Raw genomic sequence first — 22,552 nt, 5'->3', positions numbered from 1 at the left:
GTGAGATGATACCTCATTGTAGTTTGGATTTGCATTTCTCTAATGATTAGTGATGTTGAGCATCCTTTCATGTGTTTGTTGGCAGTCTGTATGTCTTCTTTGGAAAAATGTCTATTTAGGGCTTCTGCCCATTTTTGGATTGGGTTGTTTGTTTTTTTTGATATTGAGCTACATGAGCTGTTTGTATATTTTGGAGATAAATCCTTTGTCCATTGCTTCATTTGCAAATATTTTCTCCCATTATGAGGGCTGTCTTTTCGTCTTGTTTATGGTTTCCTTTGCTGTGCAAAAGCTTTTAATTAAGTTTCATTAGGTCCCATTTGTTTATTTTTGTTTTTATTCTCATTACTCTAGGAGGTGTGTCAAAAAAGATCTTGCTGGGCTTCCTTGGTGGCGCAGTGGTTGAGAGTCCGCCTGCCGATGCAGGGGACAAGGGTTCGTGCCCCGGTCTGGGAGGATCCCACATGCCACGGAGTGGCTGGGCCTGTGAGCCATGGCCAGTGAGCCTGAGCGTCCGGAGCCTGTACTCCACAACGGGAGAGGCCACAGCAGTGAGAGGCCCTCGTATCGCAAAAAAAAAAAAAAAAAAGATCTTGCTGTGATTTATGTCAAAGAGTGTTCTGCCTATGTTTTCCTCTAAGAATTTTATAGTGTCTGGCCTTACATTTAGAAAAAACCATAATTCAAAAAGACACATGCACCCCAATGTTCATTTTAGCACTGTTTACAATAGTCAGGACATGGAAACAACCTAAATGTCCATCAACAGAGGAACAGATAAAAGAAGATGTGGTACGTACATACAATGGAATATTACTCAGCCATAAAAAGTAACGAAATTGGGTCATTTGTAGAGACGTGGATGGACCTAGAGTCTGTCATACGGAGTGAAGTAAGTCAGAAGGAGAAAAAGAAATATTGTATATTAACGCATATATGTGGAATCTGAAAAAATTGGTATAGACGATCTTATTTACAAAGCAGAAATAGAGACATGGACATAGAGAACAAACGTATGGCTACCAAGGGGGAAAGGGGTGGTGGTGGGATGAATTGGGAGATTGGGATTGACATATATACACTATTGATACTATGTATAAAATAGATAATGAGAACCTACTGTATAGCACAGGGAATTCTACTCAATGCTCTGTGGTGACCTAAATGGGAAAGAAATCCAAAAAAGAGGGGATATATGTATACATATAGCTGATTCACTTTGCTGTACAATAGAAACTAACGCAACCTTGTAAAGTAACTATACTCCAATAAAAGTTTAAAATATAGAGACTTTCTTTTGTTGTATGTATTATAATTCATTATTATCATTTTTTTTTTTTTGCTCATATTATCTCAGATTTGGCAATTGGGAGCTACTTTAATTTGGGTCTACAACAGGGTTCTTAACCTAGATGAGTTTCAAGTGGGCTTTGTTTTTCTTAAACGGTAAGTGTTATTTTCCCCTTAAGTACAATTTTCATGGTTTGCCTCAAATTCGTAAATAAATCCAAGACTCTAAAAAAATTCAAAACCATTGTTCTTATCTACTAATACATACATTATGACTGCTGTATTATTTTGATTAGTTGGAGTTTTGAGGTTTGAGGTGATGATTATGGACCAGGCCAGAAAATTAAGAAAAGAGTAAAAGTCAGCAGTATTTTCTTCACTCCTGCAAGTCACTATGATGTTACACAGTAGTTAACATTATAGCCTACTTTTTTGAGTGGCCCATTCGAAGCATAAATGACTACATATGTTCTTCAATTCTCATCACAAAGTGTCCTTCAAATACATTTTTGAAAACTGTGTACTAATAACTATTAACATAAATGTTGAAGTGACGTGGAATTAAAATGGGAGCCAGAGACAAAACCAGTCTGGCCCTGCAACCAGGTACTTGACACTAGGTAAGTAACCTACCAATTATCCTCAATCTCCATAATCTTCAAAAAGGAAATGTGAGAGAGGATCACCTCTATTGTTTCCTCCTGAGTTCTAAAGTGTGATTCTATGCTAGGACATATCAGTGGTAACTTTTACCTAAAGGACCTCTGGCAGAGAGAACAAATGGCTGAAAAGACAAACACATTAGAAAACAGACTTCTATTATAGTAAATCACACTAAACTCATTTCGTAGAAGGAGCTTCATGAATCTTGCTTGAGTTATAGGACATTAGACTTCAGCGATGAAAAATTTATAGGATAGAATTAGTCTTTGAAATTCTACTTTCTTTTGTTCTTGATCATTAAATAGCCTTCCACCTCGCCTTTTATGATTGTAAGTCAAGACCATTTTAAAAATTTTTAGGGCATTTCCTCCTTTTACCTTCAGAATATTGCCAGGAACCATTCTTTTCCATCATATATTAAGAAAGAAGACCTGGTACCTATTCCTTTCATTTCACTGGTTTTCCTCTCAGCAAGGTTTATGTTTTCCCCTGCAGCAGTTAAGACATATCTCATAAAAAAGAAATAGTATAAGGGCATAAAGCTCTTGAGTTAGTAATTAACAAGTCAAAAGACTTTAAAAAGAAAACTATATTCAGCTCAAGAAAAAGTTCTTACCAGCCTAGAAGACTCAGAGTTCAGTAAGCTGAGCTTCACGGTAGCTCAGATAACAAATTTCTGCCAACAGTGTTTGGCTATCAAGATACAAAGAAAAACAAAATTTGGGGGAAATTTCCAGGATAGTTTAATTACTTACATTTTTCATTCTAAGGAATTTCATTTCTATTTCTTTATTGTCAAAGATTCCCCCCCATTCTCTCCTCTCAGTTCTTGTCCTTTATTGTCCTACTGTGATTTTTAACTAGGGGTGTTCATCAAAATTACCCATTACGCTTGAAAAACAATAACTCTTAAGTCTGTATCCCAAACACTCCTGACTTGGTAGCTTTTTCTTGATTCTGCAGCTTTTTTCTTACAGTTCATGATTCATCAGACCAGACCACTCTTTCTTCAGTTTTTTGCCTGGTTCTCTTCCTCACAGAATGCCTGTATCTCTGCCTACATGATATGTCAGAGATGCTTTCCCTAACTTCCTATTCAAAGTAGTCCCTCCTTCTCTCTCCTCAACAATATCCCTTTACTCTTATCTATATTTCTTCTTGGCAGTTATTACTACCAAATATTACACATTTACTTCTTCTTTTGACTATTACTTTTCTCCTAGTCCAAGCACCAAGAGGGCAGAGAATTTCTATTGTGTTCATTGGGATATTTATACCCTACGTCTAAGGTAAGCCTTGCCCATAGTAGGCAATGGATCAACTTTTGTAGAAGGAGATATGTTCCACAGCTGAGACCCACTTTCCCAGCAAGTCAGCAATGTTACAAAATAGTAAAATGAAAATCTCTCAGTATAACAAGATATGACACGAGATCCTAAAAAAGTCTTAACTATATATCACATCTTTTATTTGAAATATAAAAAGCTTCTCAATAATCTAAGAATGGGCGTTAGTCATGCTCTTTTAAAATATATTCATATCTGTTAATTTTTTCTTTATAGATGAGTCTGGGAGAAATTTCGAGATCTACAAAAGGGAAGAGTTAAAAATAAAAGGAGATGGAAGGCAACGGACAATTCTCGCCTTCACTGATTCTTTCGCAAAGGAGCTGTGGGATGGGTGGAGAGCATCTGTCCCCTCTTAAGGAGTCATATCAAAATCATCTGGGGCCTGTTCAGACCTGTTCACTTGACCCTTGAGCCCCCAGAGAAAAGTGCTAATTTAGTGAGCTGTCTTTCCAGTGTTCAAATCCCCAGATTTGCACAACAAATCACCTATGGAACTTTACCACATTCATATGCACAGTCACCACTATCATTAGGCAATATGGCCCTAAAACAAAACATATTTGTGTCAAAGAGGTGGCAACTAGTATGGTTAATCGAAAACAGCAGATAAACCAAAGCTCTTTAACATTACTCGTGACATATAATATATTGTGTTTTAAGTGTTCTCCTTGGTTACACTTAAACTATGATTAATCTGAGTTGAAATTAAATATAACAAATTTTCTAAACAAGTTTCACCTCCCCATAACCCTACCTCCTCCTCCTTCTACCTTGTTAAAGCAGAGGCAATAATTTATTCTCTCACAGTTTCCATGGGTCAGGAATGTGGAAGCAAAACTTGGCTGGGTGATTCTAGCTTGGTTTTTCTCATGAAGTCTAAGTCAGATGTCAGCTGGGGCTGTTCAACTGAAGGCTTGACTGGGGTCAAAAGATATAAGGATTCCACTTTTGTTTTTCATTTTATTATTTTTTAAAGCCACTTTATTGAGGTATGATTGACATGTAAAAATCTGTACATATTTAATGTATATAACTCAGTGAGTTTGGGAATAAATACACACCCACGAAACTAACATCACCATCAAGACTACAGACATATCCATCACCTCCCAAAGTTTCCTTCTGCTCCTTTATTATTAATTAATTTTTTTGTGGTAAGAACACCTAACATAGTATCTACCCTCCTAGAAAATTATAAGTATACAATATAGTATTGTAAGCTATAGGCAATATGCTACATAGTAGATCTCCACAACTTGTTTTGTGTAATTGAAACTTTGTACTCTGTGACCATCTCCTCCTCATTTTCCTACTCCCTCTGTTCCCTGGCAATTATCATTCTAGTCTCTGCTTCTATAAGTTTGAATATTTTAGATTCCACATATAAGTGAGATTATGCAGTATTTGTCTTTTTGTGTCTGGTTTATTTCATTTAGCATAATGGCCTCCAATTCCATCATGTTGTTGCCAGTAGCAGGATTTTCTTCTCTTTAAGGTGGAATAATATTCCATTTTGTGTATAAACCTCATTTTCTTTATTCATTCATCCATGGCTTGATAATTAGGTTGCTTTCATATCTTGGATTTCACCTTTAAGGTGGCTTACCTGTACGGATGGCAAAGTGATTGCTGGCTGTTGGCCAGAGGTATCAGTTATTCTTCACACGAGCCTCTCCACAGAGATGCTTGAGTGTTCTCACAGCACGGCAGCTGCTTTCCCCCAAGACCTGTTTCTGCCCTAAACACTGGGGTAGAGTTTTTTTCTTCTACCCTTCCCCTAGACGCAATGAGTCTTTGTCTATTGCCTGGACACAACAGGCTTTGCTGCACCTCCTCCAGCAGTGTAAGACTCTTACTTTTTGGAGAAAATGGTCCCAGGAAGGGAGCAAGGCTTTGTGCCTGCCCCCCTCTCCAGGTTATTCTTGACAATGAAACCCACTCAGTGAGGTCTGCATCCCTCTCTCCAGATGCTGATCAAGGATCATCAGTGGCAAAAGGGAACAGGGTTCATGAGAATGGGGGCTGAGATGGGGCTCCATCCCAGGCTCCATACATCACCCTGAGAAAATCCCTTGGTGTTTTCTGCCCTGAGAGTCTGGGAAAATCAGGGGCATCAAATGCGGGTGAGAGGCTGTGCTCCTTATTTAGATCTCCCACAACAGTTGAGCAAATATCAACTGGCCATCTGTCAAGCACCTTCTCAGTTCTAGACATGCTATGTTCACACTCTCCTTTCTTCTTTAGAACTCTCCTGTGAGCATAGGACTGCTATCCTCATCGCACTGGTGAGGAAACCGAGGTATTGGGAAGTTGCTACTTGTACCTACAAGGCCTCTCACCTTGGGCAGGCTTAGACCCAAGACTGTCTTGCCTTTCCTCTATAGTCTGCCGCCTTCTACACATTTACAGGTGTTTAAAATAAAGGCTGCAGCTCAGGAACAGCCAAATGGAAGAGATGCATAAGGCAAGGTCTTGGGGGAGGGGTACAGAGCTTCCATGCTCTTTCCAGGCTGTCACCCTCCCAGCACTGTGATGTGTTCACCAACACAGAAGCTCCACCCTGTCTTCTTTTGATGGTTACCATCACCACATTATCATTATCTGAGACTCTCTTACAACCTTCAAATAATTTTAAAAATTTACCTCAATTTTATTGACATTTTAAAGCCTCTGTTTCCTCTAGAAAAAAAAGGTAATAATAATTCCCATCTTGCAATATACTTAAAAAAAATATAGACACCCAATAAATGCTAATTTACTTCCTAAACACTGCTTTCATAATATTGTTAAGCTGATTAAAGCCTTCATTTGTCATTTATATCCTCTTATTTCAAGTCCAAAGTTTCTGCCTCTCAAGATTGTTCATAATCTACCTCTATGTTCTTTACACTCATTTGTTCATTTATCCATTCTTTCGCTAAACATATGTTTAACATTTAATAATTTAAGAACCCTTTTCAAGATAAGAAAGTATGAAGTTCAGTTTAAATTAAAGAGACAACCATGAAGCAAATCACTGGGACCTCAAAATACTCCCTTGGTTCAGGAACTATGTGGTAAATATCACCTGGGTTTGATATGGAGACTATATTTGACTACCAGGTAAACTAAAAGAAGAGTGTATTTGCTGACTAGTTAACTAAGGTAGAGATACCAAAGGAGACTAACAGAAACTGTGCTTTTCCTCTACCATAGGGACACGTTTCTCCCCATATCGGTGCAAGGAAATACACTTTTTGCTGTCAATTTCTTCTACAGTTTCTGTCTGAACCTATGTGGCATGTAAAGAAAGCCTCTGTGTTTGTGTAGGGCTTGAGTTTGGTGAGCCATGATTTTAGATAACCATAGGAAGTCATAAAATGGCTAGCATAGGAGTTAATAATTATTCCAACATTGTTAGGGAAAAAAACCAATTTTCTTGGCTTCAAATTTCCATGAGGTAGTTTCATTAGAATATCATTATTGGTTTTCTTCATGCCTCCAACTCTGATTTAATTGATAAATTTGAGATAAGGCATGCTCATCTCAGTGCTGTAGATCTAACAGTCTACAATAGGGCAATGGGCGGAGGGAGGAAAGAACGAGATTCAGTCTTCTATCTGTCATGCTTAAAGCTCTCTACCTGTCCTATAAAGGAGACCTGAAATTATCCAGTCAGATAGAGATGGGGGGTTGTGAGTAAGATTGTCTAATTTAGAACAAGGTTTCTAAACCTTAGCACTGTTGACGTTTTAGACTGGATAATTCATATTCCTTTATTGTATAGGGCTGCCCTTGTGTTGTAGGTAGTTTATCTCCTACTAGTGGCAGTAGCATCCCTTCCCAGTTATGACAACCAAAAATGTCTCCAAACATTGCCAAATATCCCTGATGGAAGGGGCTGGAACAAAGTGCTCTCCACTGAGAATCACTGATTTAGAATAAGAAAAATCTTTGTGGCTATAAATTTAAGTCATGTGCAATTCAGCTCTTATAAATAATAAAACTATTTATTCTCCATCTGTCTGTTCACCATATCTTTCAGTTGGCTCTAAACTTGGGAAGGGAAGGGGGGACTGTTATTATTATCTCCTCAAGACCTCTACCTACATTAATTACTTCAGATGCAATGAGCTTATTAAGTTTGAAAAATTATTTTCTCTTTTCCAGTTCCATTCTCTGATGCTCAATTAGCTTTAGAATAATTTCTAGTATTTGAGCCAGAGACTCAGCCTATTACTTAATCTATTTAATGGTATTAAAAACAAAAGTCCTTTTTTGATGGTTATAAAACCAAAACTGCAGCACTTTATTCCTTGACACCTAAGCTTACTGTCTGGTGAATATATTATATTCATTTCTACTTTCTTGTCAATGGAGTCTACCCAGAAAACCTTTACAATTCCATGTGCCCTTTAAAAAACTAAAGAAAACAAATGAAAAAAACCCTGAAAACAAAGCCCTAAAGACCCAATTTAACCTCCAGCTTCCTGATGAATTAGAGAAATAGTGAGCATCTTGTACAGTCTTTCAATTTTATGAATACAGAAACTAAACCCCAGGAAGGGACATGACTATCTAAGGTCACGAAGTCAACCAGGTACAGAGCTAGAGGTAACGCCTCTGCCTCCTCTAAGTTCCAGTTTAATACTCTCAACACTTCACAACTTGATGACTGTTGCTCCCTCTAAAGTCTTGAAGAATTTATAATGCAGCGCCTCCCGATATATCTTAACAATAGCATGCCTTTTATCGCTCAACCTTTGCATTTTTTTGCATCTTTTTTTATCCTTGACTGAATTATAAGTACTGTGAGGCCAAGGACTGTATTGAGTTTCTGCTGCATTACTCCAAGAGCCTCCTGTAGGTCTGAGCACCCCTTAGGGTCTAGGTCTATCCTGATTGACTGCCTCACTAGTGGTAGGAGAAAGCAGCCCAGGGGCACAATGCATAATGCAAGTAAAAACAGCATCTCCACAGGAATTTGTTTTCTGCGTGATAATCAGTCTTCATAATGGGAATTAGTGCCAATGAACAAATAAAAATGTGTCTGAGTTTCTATATTCATTTTCCATTTCACAGAGACATGGTATGTGTAGAATTTTATACATTGGCATCTCAATGAACGAAATATATTTTTAATATATTGGCATCAGTATTAGGATGAATAAACTCATGATAAGTAAAACTAATAATTTTTCTTCTCCAGTATAATTGTTGGAAATCTAATTTTAAGCATGGAAAAAAGAAGGTAAAATACCCAAAGAATTACATTAAAAGTCAAAAAGCTGAAAGAGAGAATAGGCTTGGGTACTAAATTTGCCAGGTCAATACAATATGTATTTTACAATTCTAGAAAATAAAACATATAAAATAAAGTATACTACAGTCTCAATTATCTTTTAGAAGTAGATGATTTATATATTATTTCTCCTCAACTGCTCTCTGCCAGTTCACAAGGAAAAAAGAACACCAGTTTGAGAATACTGACTAAATTTCTTCTGGACAAGAGTAAGGCTAATAAAGAAGACATAAAGAACAAATTTAAAAAGAGTCCTTTATAACTTCCAGGGCAGCACTTGTGCCAAGAGCTGACTGTGCTTTGTACATATATTACCTTCAATTGTAATGTTGAAAAACATTGCTCTATTCAAAAGCTCTAACAATAAGCATCCACACAGAGTTAGCAGGCCTAAATAATTCCTCATCATCCTGGGATGCAAAATGATGCTGGAAAGAACTATCTTGTATGTTAAATATGTAGGTCAATATTTGAACTGAATGCAGTTATGGACACATTTTGGATGTGGGGCGCAGTCATGGGAGACGTCACAGAGGTTTCCAAAAGGCTCTAGCAGAACAAGGGAAGTGAATTAAAAGATCAAAAAAACCTCAAAAAGGAGTCAATACTCACAATGTTCATCAGGGTGAGGAGGTAGTTTTGGACGTGCTCCTTGCCATGGAAACGGACCACAGAGTCATCCACTCCCAGCAGCACCTCGATGTTGTAATCGTTTTCTCCCGCGTGTCTGCGTCGCCTCATGGCTTCATTCAACTGCTGGTCAATGTTGCTGTAAACAGTACCTAGATCATCAAGGCCTTCCAGATCCGATTCTATTAAGAAACAAAAGGAACCCAGGCATTTCAGTTTCCCCAATGGGCCTTCTAGTAACTTCTTACAAAAAAAGATCTTCTTGGGGAACTATAATTATCATCCATAGTCACCAAGATGTAGCTTTTCAGTTTATTCCTTAAATAATGTGCAAGTGCATGTGTTCAGATAGACCTCCTATAAATTCAACACAGAACAGCAACACTGAGGGCAAAATAATATTACTGCATAGAAAGCAGTGCCACCAGCCAGACCGACTGTTCCAGGAGGAACAGAGTATTTAGTCTTCCTCCAGCTGTATCCTCAGTGCAGAGCCAAAGGGTGCAGAACATACGTGGGCTAAGTAGCTATTAAATAAACGGAGACTATAAACTTAAAGTTCACAGCTTGATAAGTTTACAGTGGTTAAGTTACTTTAATTATGGAGTGTGGAATTTGTATCACATAAATCTAAACTGCTTCTTTTTCAAGTAGCCTTAACTTAAAAATCAAATTATAGCATGGCAACACAACAAACAGCATTTAGTGGTATGACTATCAGTGACCATATATTACTTTATTTCTTATGAGTGTGGTTTTCTAGTGAATGCTGCTAGGCAGACAATATAGGTCTTCCACATTTGTACTGGCCATCATCTGGATAGCAGGCCATTTCGATAGCTGTATATCTGAATCCGTGAGATACCAAAGTAAAAATTCAGTCAGAAAATTACCTATAACAGAAGAATATAAAAGTATAAACTATTTTATGCTGTGGAAGGAACTTAATTATTTTTACTTTCCAAGCAGATATACATATACATAATACACAGAGAGAGATATACAGATATACATGTACATATATATCTCTAGATCATCTATGTATCTATCTATGTACCTGCTTGCTATCTATCTATCTACCTATCTGTCTATCTGTCTATCTATCTACCTGGAGAGAAAGAGAGTGAGAGGCATTTTCAGGTTCTAGTTATCTAGATTATCTAATTACCTAGATTCAGATTACCATAGTTTTGGTGAAGAAAATGCTTTGGTGAATTAAAAAATAAAATATGTTATTTGAATACTAAAATAAAAGTTATTAATCAAAACTGCAGGTACAGAACTGAAAGAATACTCATTCCCATTTCAAATATATGAAACCTGGAAAGGATTTTATTTTACATACTGCCTTGATGACTAAAACAATCACATATCTAAAAAGAAGTCTGACAGAACCAATTCTGACTCACGCTTTATATGGAGGCTTATTTAGCGTTGTACTGAGGCCTGTAAGCCATTTGAAGCAATGTCTGACATTAATGAATAGGCATCTCCCTCTCCATCTTTGTGGTGTTAGTAAAGTTGAGGGGGAAAAAGCAGTGTCTCTTGGTCAAGAAGATTGATAACCAAGCCCTAGCCACATGGGACTAGAAGTAGTAGAAATAAAGATCTCACTCATACCCTTTCCACTTTTAAAAAATATAGAGAAACACCAGCACCCTCCCCTACAAGTATGGGCACAGCCTCTGAATATGACTACTGAGGTTTGAAAGCTATACTGTAATTTACTTTGACCCAAGCCCAAATGCTAGATCATTAACTGGGATTTTTCTGCTCATCAGGGAATCACATTGGCTCTACAATAAGTAAATAACTCTCACCACCATCCACATCAAATAGAAATCTTTCCTTACAAGCTGTTTTTAAGAGCTGTAAACCCACACTGAGGGCAAGAGACTACACCTGCAAACAGCTTTACTATTCAACCTCAGTCTCTTCACACACTTGAGAATGTGAAAGGTTGTGATAGCTAGCGTACAAATAGGAAATTCATACATGAGCTCCCAGTTCTAAAAATGGCTCTTTTTGGCAGAACTGTCAGTGGCAGTATCCAATGGAAATATACTAGCAATGTCATCATGTCATTAAGTCTGATGCATCAATGAAGAAGGCTGAATACTTATTTCAGAAGGACAGTTCATCTTGCTCTAAGATACCTTTGGTTTGGCCTTTGCATCCCTCCTAAAATAGGTGGTTTTTTGGTAAGTGAATCTATTTTTTCATTGCATGAGGAACCTGAGAAGGAAGAAGGACGTCTTTTTCTTTCAACCATTGCTTTCATTCAATCAAGAATACTTCTTACATTTAGGTCTTTAATCCATTTTGAGTTTATTTTTGTGTATGGTGTTAGGGAGTGTTCTAATTTCATTCTTTTACATGTAGCTGTCCCGTTTTCCCAGCACCACTTACTGAAGAGGTTGTCTTTTCTCCACTGTATATTCTTGCCTCCTTTATCAAAAATAAGGTAACCATATGTGTGTGGGTTTATCTCCGGGCTTTCTATCCTGTTCCATTGATCTATTGTTCTGTTTTTGTGCCAGTGTCATACTGTCTTGATTACTGTTGTTTTGTAGTATAGTCTGAAGTCAGGGAGTATGATTCCTCCAGCTCCGTTTTTCTTTCTCAAGATTGCTTTGGCTGTTCAGGGTCTTTTGTGTTTCCATACAAATTGTGAAATATATTTGTTCTAGTTCTGTAAAAAATGCCATTGGTAGTTTGATAGCGATTACACTGAAACTGTAGATTGCTTTAGGTAGCATAATCATTTTCACAATGTTGATTCTTCCAATCCAAGAACATAGTATCTCTCTCCAAGGAAGATATACAGATTGCCAACAAACACATGAAAGGATGCTCAACATCACTAATCATTAGAGAAATGCAAATCAAAACTACCATGAATTATGACCTCACACCAGTCAATGGCCATCATCAAAAAATCTACAAACAATGAATGCTGGAGAGGGTGTGGAGAAAAGGGAACCCTCTTGCACTGTTGGTGGGAATGTAAATTGATACAGCCACTATGGAGAACAGTATGGAGGTTCCTTAAAAAACTACAACTAGAACTACCATATGACCCAGCAATCCCGCTACTGGGCATATACCCTGAGAAAACCATAATTCAAAAAGAGTCATGTACCACAATGCTCACTGCAGCTCTATTTACAATAGCCAGGACATGGAAGCAACCTAAGCGTCCATTGACAGATAAATGGATAAAGAAGATGTGGCACATATATACAATGGAATATTACTCAGCTATAAAAAGAAATGAAATTGAGTTAGTTGCTGTGAGGTGGATGGACCTAGAGTCTGTCATACAGAGTGAAGTCAAAAAAAGAAAAACAAATACCGTGTGCTAACACATATATATGGAATATTTAAAAAAAAATGTTTCTGAAGAACGTAGGGGCAGGACAGGAATAAAGACGCAGACGTAGAGAATGGACTTGAGGACACGGAGAGTCGGAAGGGTAAGCTGGGACGAAGGCAGAGAGTGGCACTGACATATATACACTGCAAAATAGCTAGCTAGCAGGAAGCAGCCACATAACACAGGGAGATCAGCTCAGTGCTTTGTGACCACCTAGAGGGGTGGGATAAGAAGGGTGGGAGGGAGACGCAAGAGGGAGGAGATATGGGGATATATGCATATGTATAGCTGATTCACTTTGTTATAAAGCAGAAACTAACACACCATTGTAAAGCAATTATACTCCAATAAAGATGTTAAAAAAAAAAAAAAAGAATACTTCTGTCCCTATTTCCTCCTGTGCCATATAGTGTTCTTTTCTGTGATTCCTAAAGTGGGCAATGTCAAACATTTGAAAAAAAGACAGTGGTGGAATAACTTCTGGTATGTTTTATTTATATACATCCCTATTAATTAACCAATAGGTCTGAGGCTGTGAAACATCTTCATTCATAATGAATTTTTCGCAGTATACATACTTTACGATATAATGTTCACAAGCTTTGTAATCAGATATACCTGGCTTCAAATCCTGGCAGTGTCGCACCCTAGAAGTGTGATTTTACTTAAGATGCCTAACCTCTCTGAGCCTCAGTTTTCTCATCTGTAGAATGGGATAATAATACCTCTTTTGCAGAGTTGTTGTGATTATATAATTAATATTAGTAAAAACACTGTATACAGTGCTTAGATATAAGTGCTCAACAAATTGTACTTACTGCTATTACTACTACTATGATGATGATGATGATTATGATGATGATGCTGATTTCCCATTATGATAGGTTTTCTATACCTTTTAAAGCTTCCTACATTTTATTTTATATGTCACATATCAAATGGTTATAGTTCTTTTAAAATAGAGGTGAGAAAAAATCTGGAATTAATAAAGGAAAATCTGAATTGCTGATAATTTTAGAAAGAATGAGGGTAACAATATCTCATGAAGAGCACAAAGTAGATAAAGCGGAGAAGAATCTAGCATGTTTACTTTCAGTTAAAATTAGGATTAAATCCAATGAGACAAACTTGCTTAGTAGATTAAACATCTAATATCAAATTGGAAAGAGCTTATAGATGGCACTGATCTTCACTCAGTGCATATTTATTGAGTACCCACTCAATAAATGGTAGATCCTGAGAAGATTAAGAACTCTTTAGTTGTTAACTCTGGGAACCACACGGTTGTACCAGATTTATATTCAGAATGAAGCTGAATTTGTATCATGTAGTCACAGACAATTATATTGGCTTAAATCACTTCCACAAGTTCTACTTTAAACGGACCTAATCAGGGTATTAGAACATGCCTTTTAGTAATAGTTCACACCTTTCTAAAGCTTCAGAGTTTAAAAGCAGGCACACACTTTGACAAAATGTGTGTAATTCTAATTCTGTGTCTACTTCTACCATTCTCTCTGTGCCCCCGTAAGCATAGGAATAAGAACACTTAAAGGTGAATATCATGTTAATCATGTCCAAACACTCCCTATCAGATCTGTTTTCTGCTTTAAGGACTGAGGAATCACAGAGAAGTCAATAGGCAAGTTCAAGAAGTGAAAGCAGAGTGACATTTTGTGCTGGGTGTTGCAAACTATGGATCTCTGTGACACACTGTTGGCATCCTGCTAAGTAAGTGCATTCAAGGTGATTTGAAAGGCTGTGGCTGAGTTGGACAGCAGAGATTGATTGATGTGATAACAGAATTAGCAGGAAAACTGAGCATCTTAAAATATATCAATCAATAAATAAGGTCTTGCAATAAGTATAGTGTGCTACTTATTCCCCATGCTTCATTCCGAAAAACTGATGCTTAGGGTACTTTTCAAGCTTCACAGAAATATCAAAGGCAATCCCCTTAGCACTTAGAGTGAGTTTTCTGTTTTTCAAACTATTTGGGAAATGTATGTTTTTGAAACTTACCTTAGAAGTTACTGATGAGAATTAATTAATATTTTGGAAACATTTTGATGGTACCCTTTTTTGTACCCCGTAGCTTCCCAATGGCTGTAAAGGCACTTTCAGAAAAATAATGATTTTACTATAAATTTACTATAAAGCCTGTTTTTACAGAAAATATGAAATGTTTGGGGGCAAACAGGTGACCAATCAAGTCACAGTAAATATAGTTATTTTTAGAGTTAAAGATAGGATATAGTGTTAAATCAGAATTTTGAACTTACCAAATAGATAAAGTAGAATATAATTCGTTTTGCTAATTTATAACACTTGGGCCTAAGACATTTTCAGGATGGAATATGGCATGTTTACATGCTTAATTACATTTACAGGAAATCTAAGTGTAGATTGGTGAAATCACTTCTCACCCCAGAAAAAATTCCTATGGTTAAAAAATGACAGGAGACAAACTTAAAATTGGAAAGGTACAAGTTCTGATCAAATTCTGAAACTGATACAGATACATTTGAGGTTGGGATACAATCTTAAGCATACTGTGATAGGGAATGTGATAGAAGCATCTACCCTACATCCATTCTGTTATGCCTAAGGAATAGATTGTCATTCTATGTGAGGTAGAAATAAACCCAGTTAAAAGTCATTCGCAGACTCCCTTGAGACTAAGGACCACACATCTCTAGTCCTTCACTTAGTATTCCTTCCAGCTGCCTGGACCTTGGTCATGATATCAAGAGTTCTTTGAGGTAAGCCTGGATTCAAGGCATGTGCTTAGTTTGGTAGAATAGCTATAAAGAAGGGATCTGACCCCAAGGTGACTACGGAGCTGGCATCCCAGCCCTGGAACCGACTTCATTACACAAAGTGCTATGGAGGACAGCACTTCCATCCTGTTTAGGCCATGTTTGGGTTTTCTTTTATATGTCACTGAATCTAGTCTTAATAGATATGACATTGACAATATTTAATTTTATTGTGTAGATTCCCTCTGCTCTCCTACTCCCTTTGGGAATGCAAGTTAATTTCATGTTAATAAGAGAATGATAAAGTAAGATTCACTTTACCAAAATGTCCCACAGCAGCTTTCTCTGTAGTGTATCTACTTCAGAAAATGAGGGAAAAAATGTTTTGCAGTAACAATAAACACAGAATGAATCTATATGTAGAAATTTGGCATTCTTCATGAACAGACTCCTGCCGTGAAAATGAAGTGACTGGAATGCCAGCTGGATTTTCCAATGGTAGGTGGAGATCCTAAGATCAGAGCTAAAAATAGGCGTAAAATCCAACACATGTCATCTGTTAAGGTCAGAAACAGAGAGGAGTTAACTTAAGTAATTGTTTTGACCTGTTTGTATCATTGGACAGTGATTTTTCCATTGATATAATTTAAATAAATTTATATTGTTGTGATTCCAAAAAGATACAGTAACAGCATCTCCACACATATGGGGGTACCATTATACCAAGATTAATAAAATGTTTTTTTGAAAAGCAGCTGAATCCTTCAAGAACTGGGAAATTCCATAGTGATAGTTCAAAGAACTATATTCAGGCCAATTTATGATGCCAATTTTGAAGTTTCATTAAGTAACTGTTGCTCTTCTTAAAAAAAGACATTACCGTTGAATGAATATTAGTTTCCGTGATTTCTTTTCCCCAATAGTTCTAATTCTAAAGTACATGTTTGCTTTTGTTTTCACTGACTACTTTAAGGGGTAGCAGATGGCATTTTTAAACGGAAAACTTCTTACTTTTTAAGTAAAAAAACCCAATGTTTTCATGCTTTGAGTTTGTGATCATTAGCGAATGAACAAAATAGAAAGGTCACTTCATTGTCCAATATACAGAAACTCCTGACTGTTATAACAATCTCCTATATGTCAGTTAGAACGTTTTTAGCTTCAAATAAAGAAAACTTTATTTAAAGTGTCTTAAACAATCAGGAAATATATTAATTTGCACTACAAGAGGTCCAGAGGTAGGGTGATTCCTGGGCTAATCAGTTCATCAATAGATCAGGTACACGCTTCTTTCCATCTTTTCACATCCTGCTTTGTCTTCTAATTCACTTCTTTGATTATTTCAGAATGGCTGCACCAATTCCAGCATCAGAGCCAGGTACCACAAATTATATCTCTTTTGCATGTCTTTCTTAAAAGTAGGCAAAAATCTTTCCTAGAAGCCCTCTGGTACATTTAACTACGTGTTTCAGTGGCCTGAACTGAATCACAAGGCCATGTAAAAATCATTCAAAGATAACTGAACTCACACATGCCTTATTCCAATCAGAAATCAACTTCTGTAACTGAAGCCAGCCTCCTCTGAAGTACATGTTTAGGAAAAGTGTGGGTTCATGAATAGTACGGAGATCCTATTTAAAAAGATGAAGGGGGAAGGCCTTGAAATAAAAGAGGAGGGGGAAATGGAAACTGCACAGGCAATTCACATTGCTGAATCCTCCTTTTTTTTGGGGGGGGTACGCGGGCCCCTCATTGCTGTGGCCTTTCCCGTTGCGGAGCACAGGCTCCGGACGCGCAGGCTCAGCGGCCATGGCTCACGGGCCCAGCCGCTCTGCGGCATGTGGGATCTTCCCGGACCGGGGCACGAACCCGTGTCCCCTGCATCAGCAGGCGGACTCTCAACCACTGCGCCACCAGGGAAGCCCCTGAATCCTCCTTTATAAGTCCTCCTCTTCCACATTCCCTAGTAACAGTCTTCCATTGGTCTCTTTTACTCTATCTTAGTTTGCATTCATGCATTTTATGTTTCATTTCTCTTATTGTAATCTGCCTGCCTACAGATCACTTCTGCATTCTTTTGGCCCGGAAATGGCTGTTGACATTCAGTCCTTCGTTCCTATAGTAGTGGACTCATCACTGCTGCTTGCTCAGCCCCATTCCAACCATTTCTTGAATAAATCACTGAAATGTCTGGGTGTGGGCAGGGTTGTCAGACAAAGTACAGTATTTTCTGTTCAATTCAAATGTCAGATAAACAACAATTTTTTTTAGTATAAGTATGTCCCAAATATTATCATGGGACCTACCTAATACTAAAAACTTCTTCCATGTTTACCCGAACTTCAAATTTAAATGAGAATCCTGCATTTTTAGTTGCTAAATCTGGCAAATCTAGGTGTGGGGCTTCTGTCTTTCTCCAGGCAGTTCATGTAGGTACAACGACCTACACCCTCCTGCCTTCACTTCCCCACTCCACCCCTGGACACTCAGCTCTAGCAGTGGGCATTGACCCAGGCAGGGCCAAGTACTGTATTCCATTTCTTTGACTCTAGTAATTGGATGGGCAGATGGCCTAACTCATGACAATGAAACTATGACCTAGGACCATTTTATTTGGAACTACTAGGGAAGAGAAGTTCTCTCTACTGAGCTTGAAACTAGCAGAATATAACAGTGAAGGTGCTTGGGGAAAGTTCAGGACAGTTGTTGGTCTAAGGTTAATGCAAGAAGAGGAAAGTGAAGATTATTAATGGAAAGAATAGTTCTGTTCCAGTGATGACTCCAAGCCTCTGAATTCAACCATTCTTTTGATTTTTTCGGTTTTGTGAGTCAATAAACAATATTACCACCTGATTTTCTTCTCTTACTGCTTTCGAAAAAAATTCTTGCCGAAAACAGTTTGATGTTAGTTCATAACAACTGAAAATAAAAGAACCTTGATGAATAAACCCATCTATGTCCTTCCTGCTACAGTCACTGATTTTCCTCATTTTCCTTCCCACTCTTTAATAAACTATTCTTGGGATGTACAGTCCCTTGAAAATGATGATATATTCTGTTTATATTAAAAATCTCCCAAATTAATTATTTTATTCTCTTTATATCATTTTAAATTTAAGGGCTTTTCTACTAGTGATCTACTTTCTAGTTTGTTTCTTCCATTGCTCTTATTCAGGTAAAATCATAGTTTAATTATGGAAGATAGTGTAGTTTTTAATTTTCAAATTTTTTTTTTTTTTTTTGGTACGCGGGCCTCTCACTGTTGTGGCCTCTCCCGTTGCGGAGCACAGGCTCCGGACACGCAGGCTCAGCGGCCATGGCTCACGGGCCCAGCCGCTCCTCAGCATGTGGGATCTTCCCGGACCGGGGCACGAACCCATGTCCCCTGCATCGGCAGGTGGACTCTCAGCCACTGCGCCACCAGGGAAGCCCCTAATTTTCAAATTTTACTTCTCTCTACATTTAATAGCATTCTAATGAACTTTTCTCCTCCTCTTGAGTAAATTATATTCTTTCTTATTTATGGCTTTTGTAGTTCAGCTCTACTAAATCAGAGTAGAGGAAGCGGTCCCTACACCCAATTTACTAGATTACATTCTACTAATCTGACACTGCTAGAAGTTAAAGTTTTCTAAGTAAAATCAACTGCATAAAGTACACATTGAATTCCATTTCATAGCTGCCAGTTTCAAAGCTCAAGTTACTTCTATCAGTTGCCTCCTATATGCTACTTTATTAAGGGTAAAGGGATTTCTTTACCCAAATTTCCCCAGAAACTCTACTTCAGCATACTAAATTTTTCTCCAAGGGTATATGGAATGATTTAATAAAACTTTAAACAAGTCCTTAGAGCCAAACTATGAATATTAACATTAAGTATTTATTATTTCTGATAAATAATTAAAGAACAGGGCTGCTTGACCTGGCACTGTTCTAAGCACTTGGGAGTACAGCAGTGGACAAATCAAATGTGGAGCTTGCCCATATAGAACTTATGTTCCAGTGATAAGAATGATGAAGCAGTGTAAGAAGAATAAAACAGGATGAGGGGAATAAGAGTGACAAGGTGAAGTGTGCACAATTTTTAGTGAAGATGTTCAAAAGAAGGCAGAAAATGGACAGAGATATTGTAAAGTAATGGAAGGGGCCACATGAATATCAAAGTTATATTTGTGTGAGATACATGCAAACTTTTATACATATATGTAAATCTTTAATTTATATGTATATTGTAGATCTTTCAGAATGAGGTTGTAGAGTATAACACAAAGAAAGTCAGAATAGATTCAGAGTGTGGTAGGCAGACTTTCTAAAATGGCCCCACAAAGATCCCCAGAACTTGTGAATTTGATGAGATATGATCACATTATATGCACAGCTGACTGTGAGACAAAGGTGTTATTCAGTTGGCCCTGATCTGACCTCCTGAGCCATTAAAAGCAGAGAGCTTTTGCTGAGAGAAAGCGGGAGGAGAGAAGTTCTAGAGTGTGAACCATGAGAATGACATGACTTGCCGTTGCTGGTTTTGAAGACAGACGCAGCCTGTGCAAGGACCAGAGAGAGGTCTTCAGTTGCTGACATTGAACCCTAGTCAGCGGGGAGATGGTCCCACAACAACAGTCCCACAACAACAAGGACCTAAACTCTGCCAACAACCTGAATGAGCCTGGAAGTGGATTCCTTCTTTCCCAGAGCCTCCAGAGCAGAGTTCAAACTGTCTAGAACCTTGATTTTGGCCTTGTGATACCCTAAGCTTTAAACCCAGTCCAGTGACCTTAGTTTCTGATCTATAAGAACTTCGAGCTAATAAATGAGGGCTATTTTAAGCCACTAAGTTCTTGGTGTTTGTTATAAGGCAACGAAACAATACAAAGAAAACAGAGATCTAGGCCCAGCTTTGCTATGATCCATCTGTATGATTTTGAGAAAGATGTCAAACTTATCTGCACATCAGTTTCCTTATCTATAAAATAAATAGGCAGTGCTCGAGGATCTTTCTTCCTGGCTAAATTTCCATAATTAATAATTGGGCCATCATTTCACTATTTTAGATTATTAAAGTTGCCTATTGTTGTTATGGTTTTTTTTAACATACATGATGGATCATATGTATAATTAATCTGCTGCTAAATCCTTGATCAAGGGTACAATTCACAATTTAAATATATTTGTACATGGAAAAAGGTACTACACTATAAGAGATCCTACATTATGATATAAAATATTTCATGACAATGTAGAAGTCTAGTAATTTATCACAATAAGAAAAAAATCTTCTCATTCACCTTTAAAGAGGAACCGAGTGTCCATAAAGTCTGGAGGTACAAACAAATATACAGAACATTGTCAAGGACATCTTCAGTCTCTGCTCTGAAAGATAAAATATTATCTATGTTTCCAGATTTTATAGACAACCTATGAAAGGTTGAGTAAAGGTGACATTTAGATTATTTAGCTATTTACACATCCATAACACAGACCAGAATTTTATACTAAGTGATTAAAAATACACTTTATGCCTTTTTGTTGTAATGCAGCAAAATTTTACTAGGCTACCTCCAATAAATTTTCTTTTAAAATTTAGTTATAAGGATATAAAGTTAAAAACGTGTATTATCAGAACATTAAATATTGAAGAAATAGTCTTTCAACATGTTTTTATCTAAAGTGCTACGTTCATTTGAATAATACTGATCAAATAGTTTTGGCCTATGTTTAGATGCAAGGTCACTTTTCATAATTATATCTTATGTAGTCAGTATATTTGAGCCATAATAATTACTGCATATTTAAGACAAATTTACAATAGAACCACATTTGTTACCAAATACTATGAATGGAATAGTACAACTCCTAATCCACAAAAGACATTATCCAAGTTAAATTTAATAACATACCATTTTTGGCATTCGAATAAGATTGTTGAGCCATTCCTAGAGTGCATTTCCACTAAAGTCACTTATTTGCTAAAAATAAAACTATTCTTAGTGTAAGGAATAAAATTTGCTAGAGAAAAGAAACTCTGTTATATTTACATTTTTTAAAATATATGCCCATAATACATCCTTCCAGCTAGTATTGATCATGTGGAAGAAAAAAATTGGGGGTATTTTTCTATCTTCTATTTTTTTAACTTATGGAATATAGTTTTAATAGCTATTTAATGCTTTGAATTCTAACATTTCTGTCAGTCTTGACTGACTGATTTTTCTCACCCTTCTGGGCTGCGATTTCCTGTATCTTTGCATACTTGGTAATTTTGATCAGATGTCTAACATAGTGAATTTTACCTTCTTGGCTGCTGAATATCTTTGTATGCCTATAAATTTCATGACCTTTGTTCTTGGATGTGGCTAAATTACTTAAAAACAGTTTGGTCCTTTCAGATCTTGTTTTTAAGATGTATTAAGCAGGATCAGAGCAGTGCCCATCTAGAGCTACTCACCACTACTGAGGCAAGACCCCTCTGCACATGCTCCATCCAGTGCTGGGTGAACCATGAGATACTCCAGCCTGCCTCATGGGAACAAGCACTAAGCCCAGCCCTATGGAAGTGTGGGCACTGTTCCCCTAATCCTCTTGCGTGGTTTTTTTCCAAGCTTTGCAGTTTCTTCACCTGTATGTGCTGATCACGACTCGACTAAACACTAGAGGGGAACCTCTTCAGATCTTCAGAGTTTTACCTCTGTGTAGCTCTCTCTTCCTCCAGACTCAGTCTGTGAACTCTGTCCACCTTCAACTCCCCAGACTCTCAGCTCTGGCTTCTCAACTCTGTCAGGCTCAGCCGGGGTTCTCCTTCCCTGAGATTCAGACTAGAAATCCTCCAGGCAGTAAACTGGGGTAATGTTGAGTCTCACTGCATTTGTTTCTCATCTCTTGGGGATCACCGTCCTTCACTGCCAGATAGCCAGTGTCTTGCAAACTATTGTTTCATATATTTTGTTCGTTTCTGGATGTTTAAAGCAGGAGGGTAAATCCAGTCTCTGTTATTCCACCTTGGCCAAGAGTAGAAGTTCACTTAATTTGGTTTTGCTAAGAATATATGGTGGGGTTTAGAAACTTGGATTTATAGGCATGTTACTCTGTAACATGACTTAGAATTTTCTATAGCCATTAAGCTTTCCTTAGTTGACTTTCTATACACATTTAATTGGACTGACGGAAGTTGGGTAGTAGTGAAATGTTCAGTGTAAACACCCTGATA

The 22,552-nt window shown here is 37.4% G+C and overlaps 1 protein-coding gene across 1 annotated transcript in view; it reads right to left on the bottom strand.

Annotated features, from left to right (window-relative positions):
* Positions 1 to 22,552, bottom strand: part of ADAMTS3 (ADAM metallopeptidase with thrombospondin type 1 motif 3) — a 289,212-nt gene that overhangs the window by 58,067 nt on the left and 208,593 nt on the right. Inside the window, exon 5 of the mRNA XM_060147233.1 lies at positions 9,196 to 9,395. Coding sequence (XP_060003216.1) covers positions 9,196 to 9,395 — 200 coding nt within the window. The remainder of the gene's footprint in view (positions 1 to 9,195; positions 9,396 to 22,552) is intronic.

The sequence above is a fragment of the Lagenorhynchus albirostris genome, chromosome 4, assembly GCF_949774975.1.
Source record: "Lagenorhynchus albirostris chromosome 4, mLagAlb1.1, whole genome shotgun sequence".
NCBI lineage: Eukaryota > Metazoa > Chordata > Mammalia > Artiodactyla > Delphinidae > Lagenorhynchus > Lagenorhynchus albirostris.
This window is presented reverse-complemented; position numbering and strand designations above follow the sequence as displayed.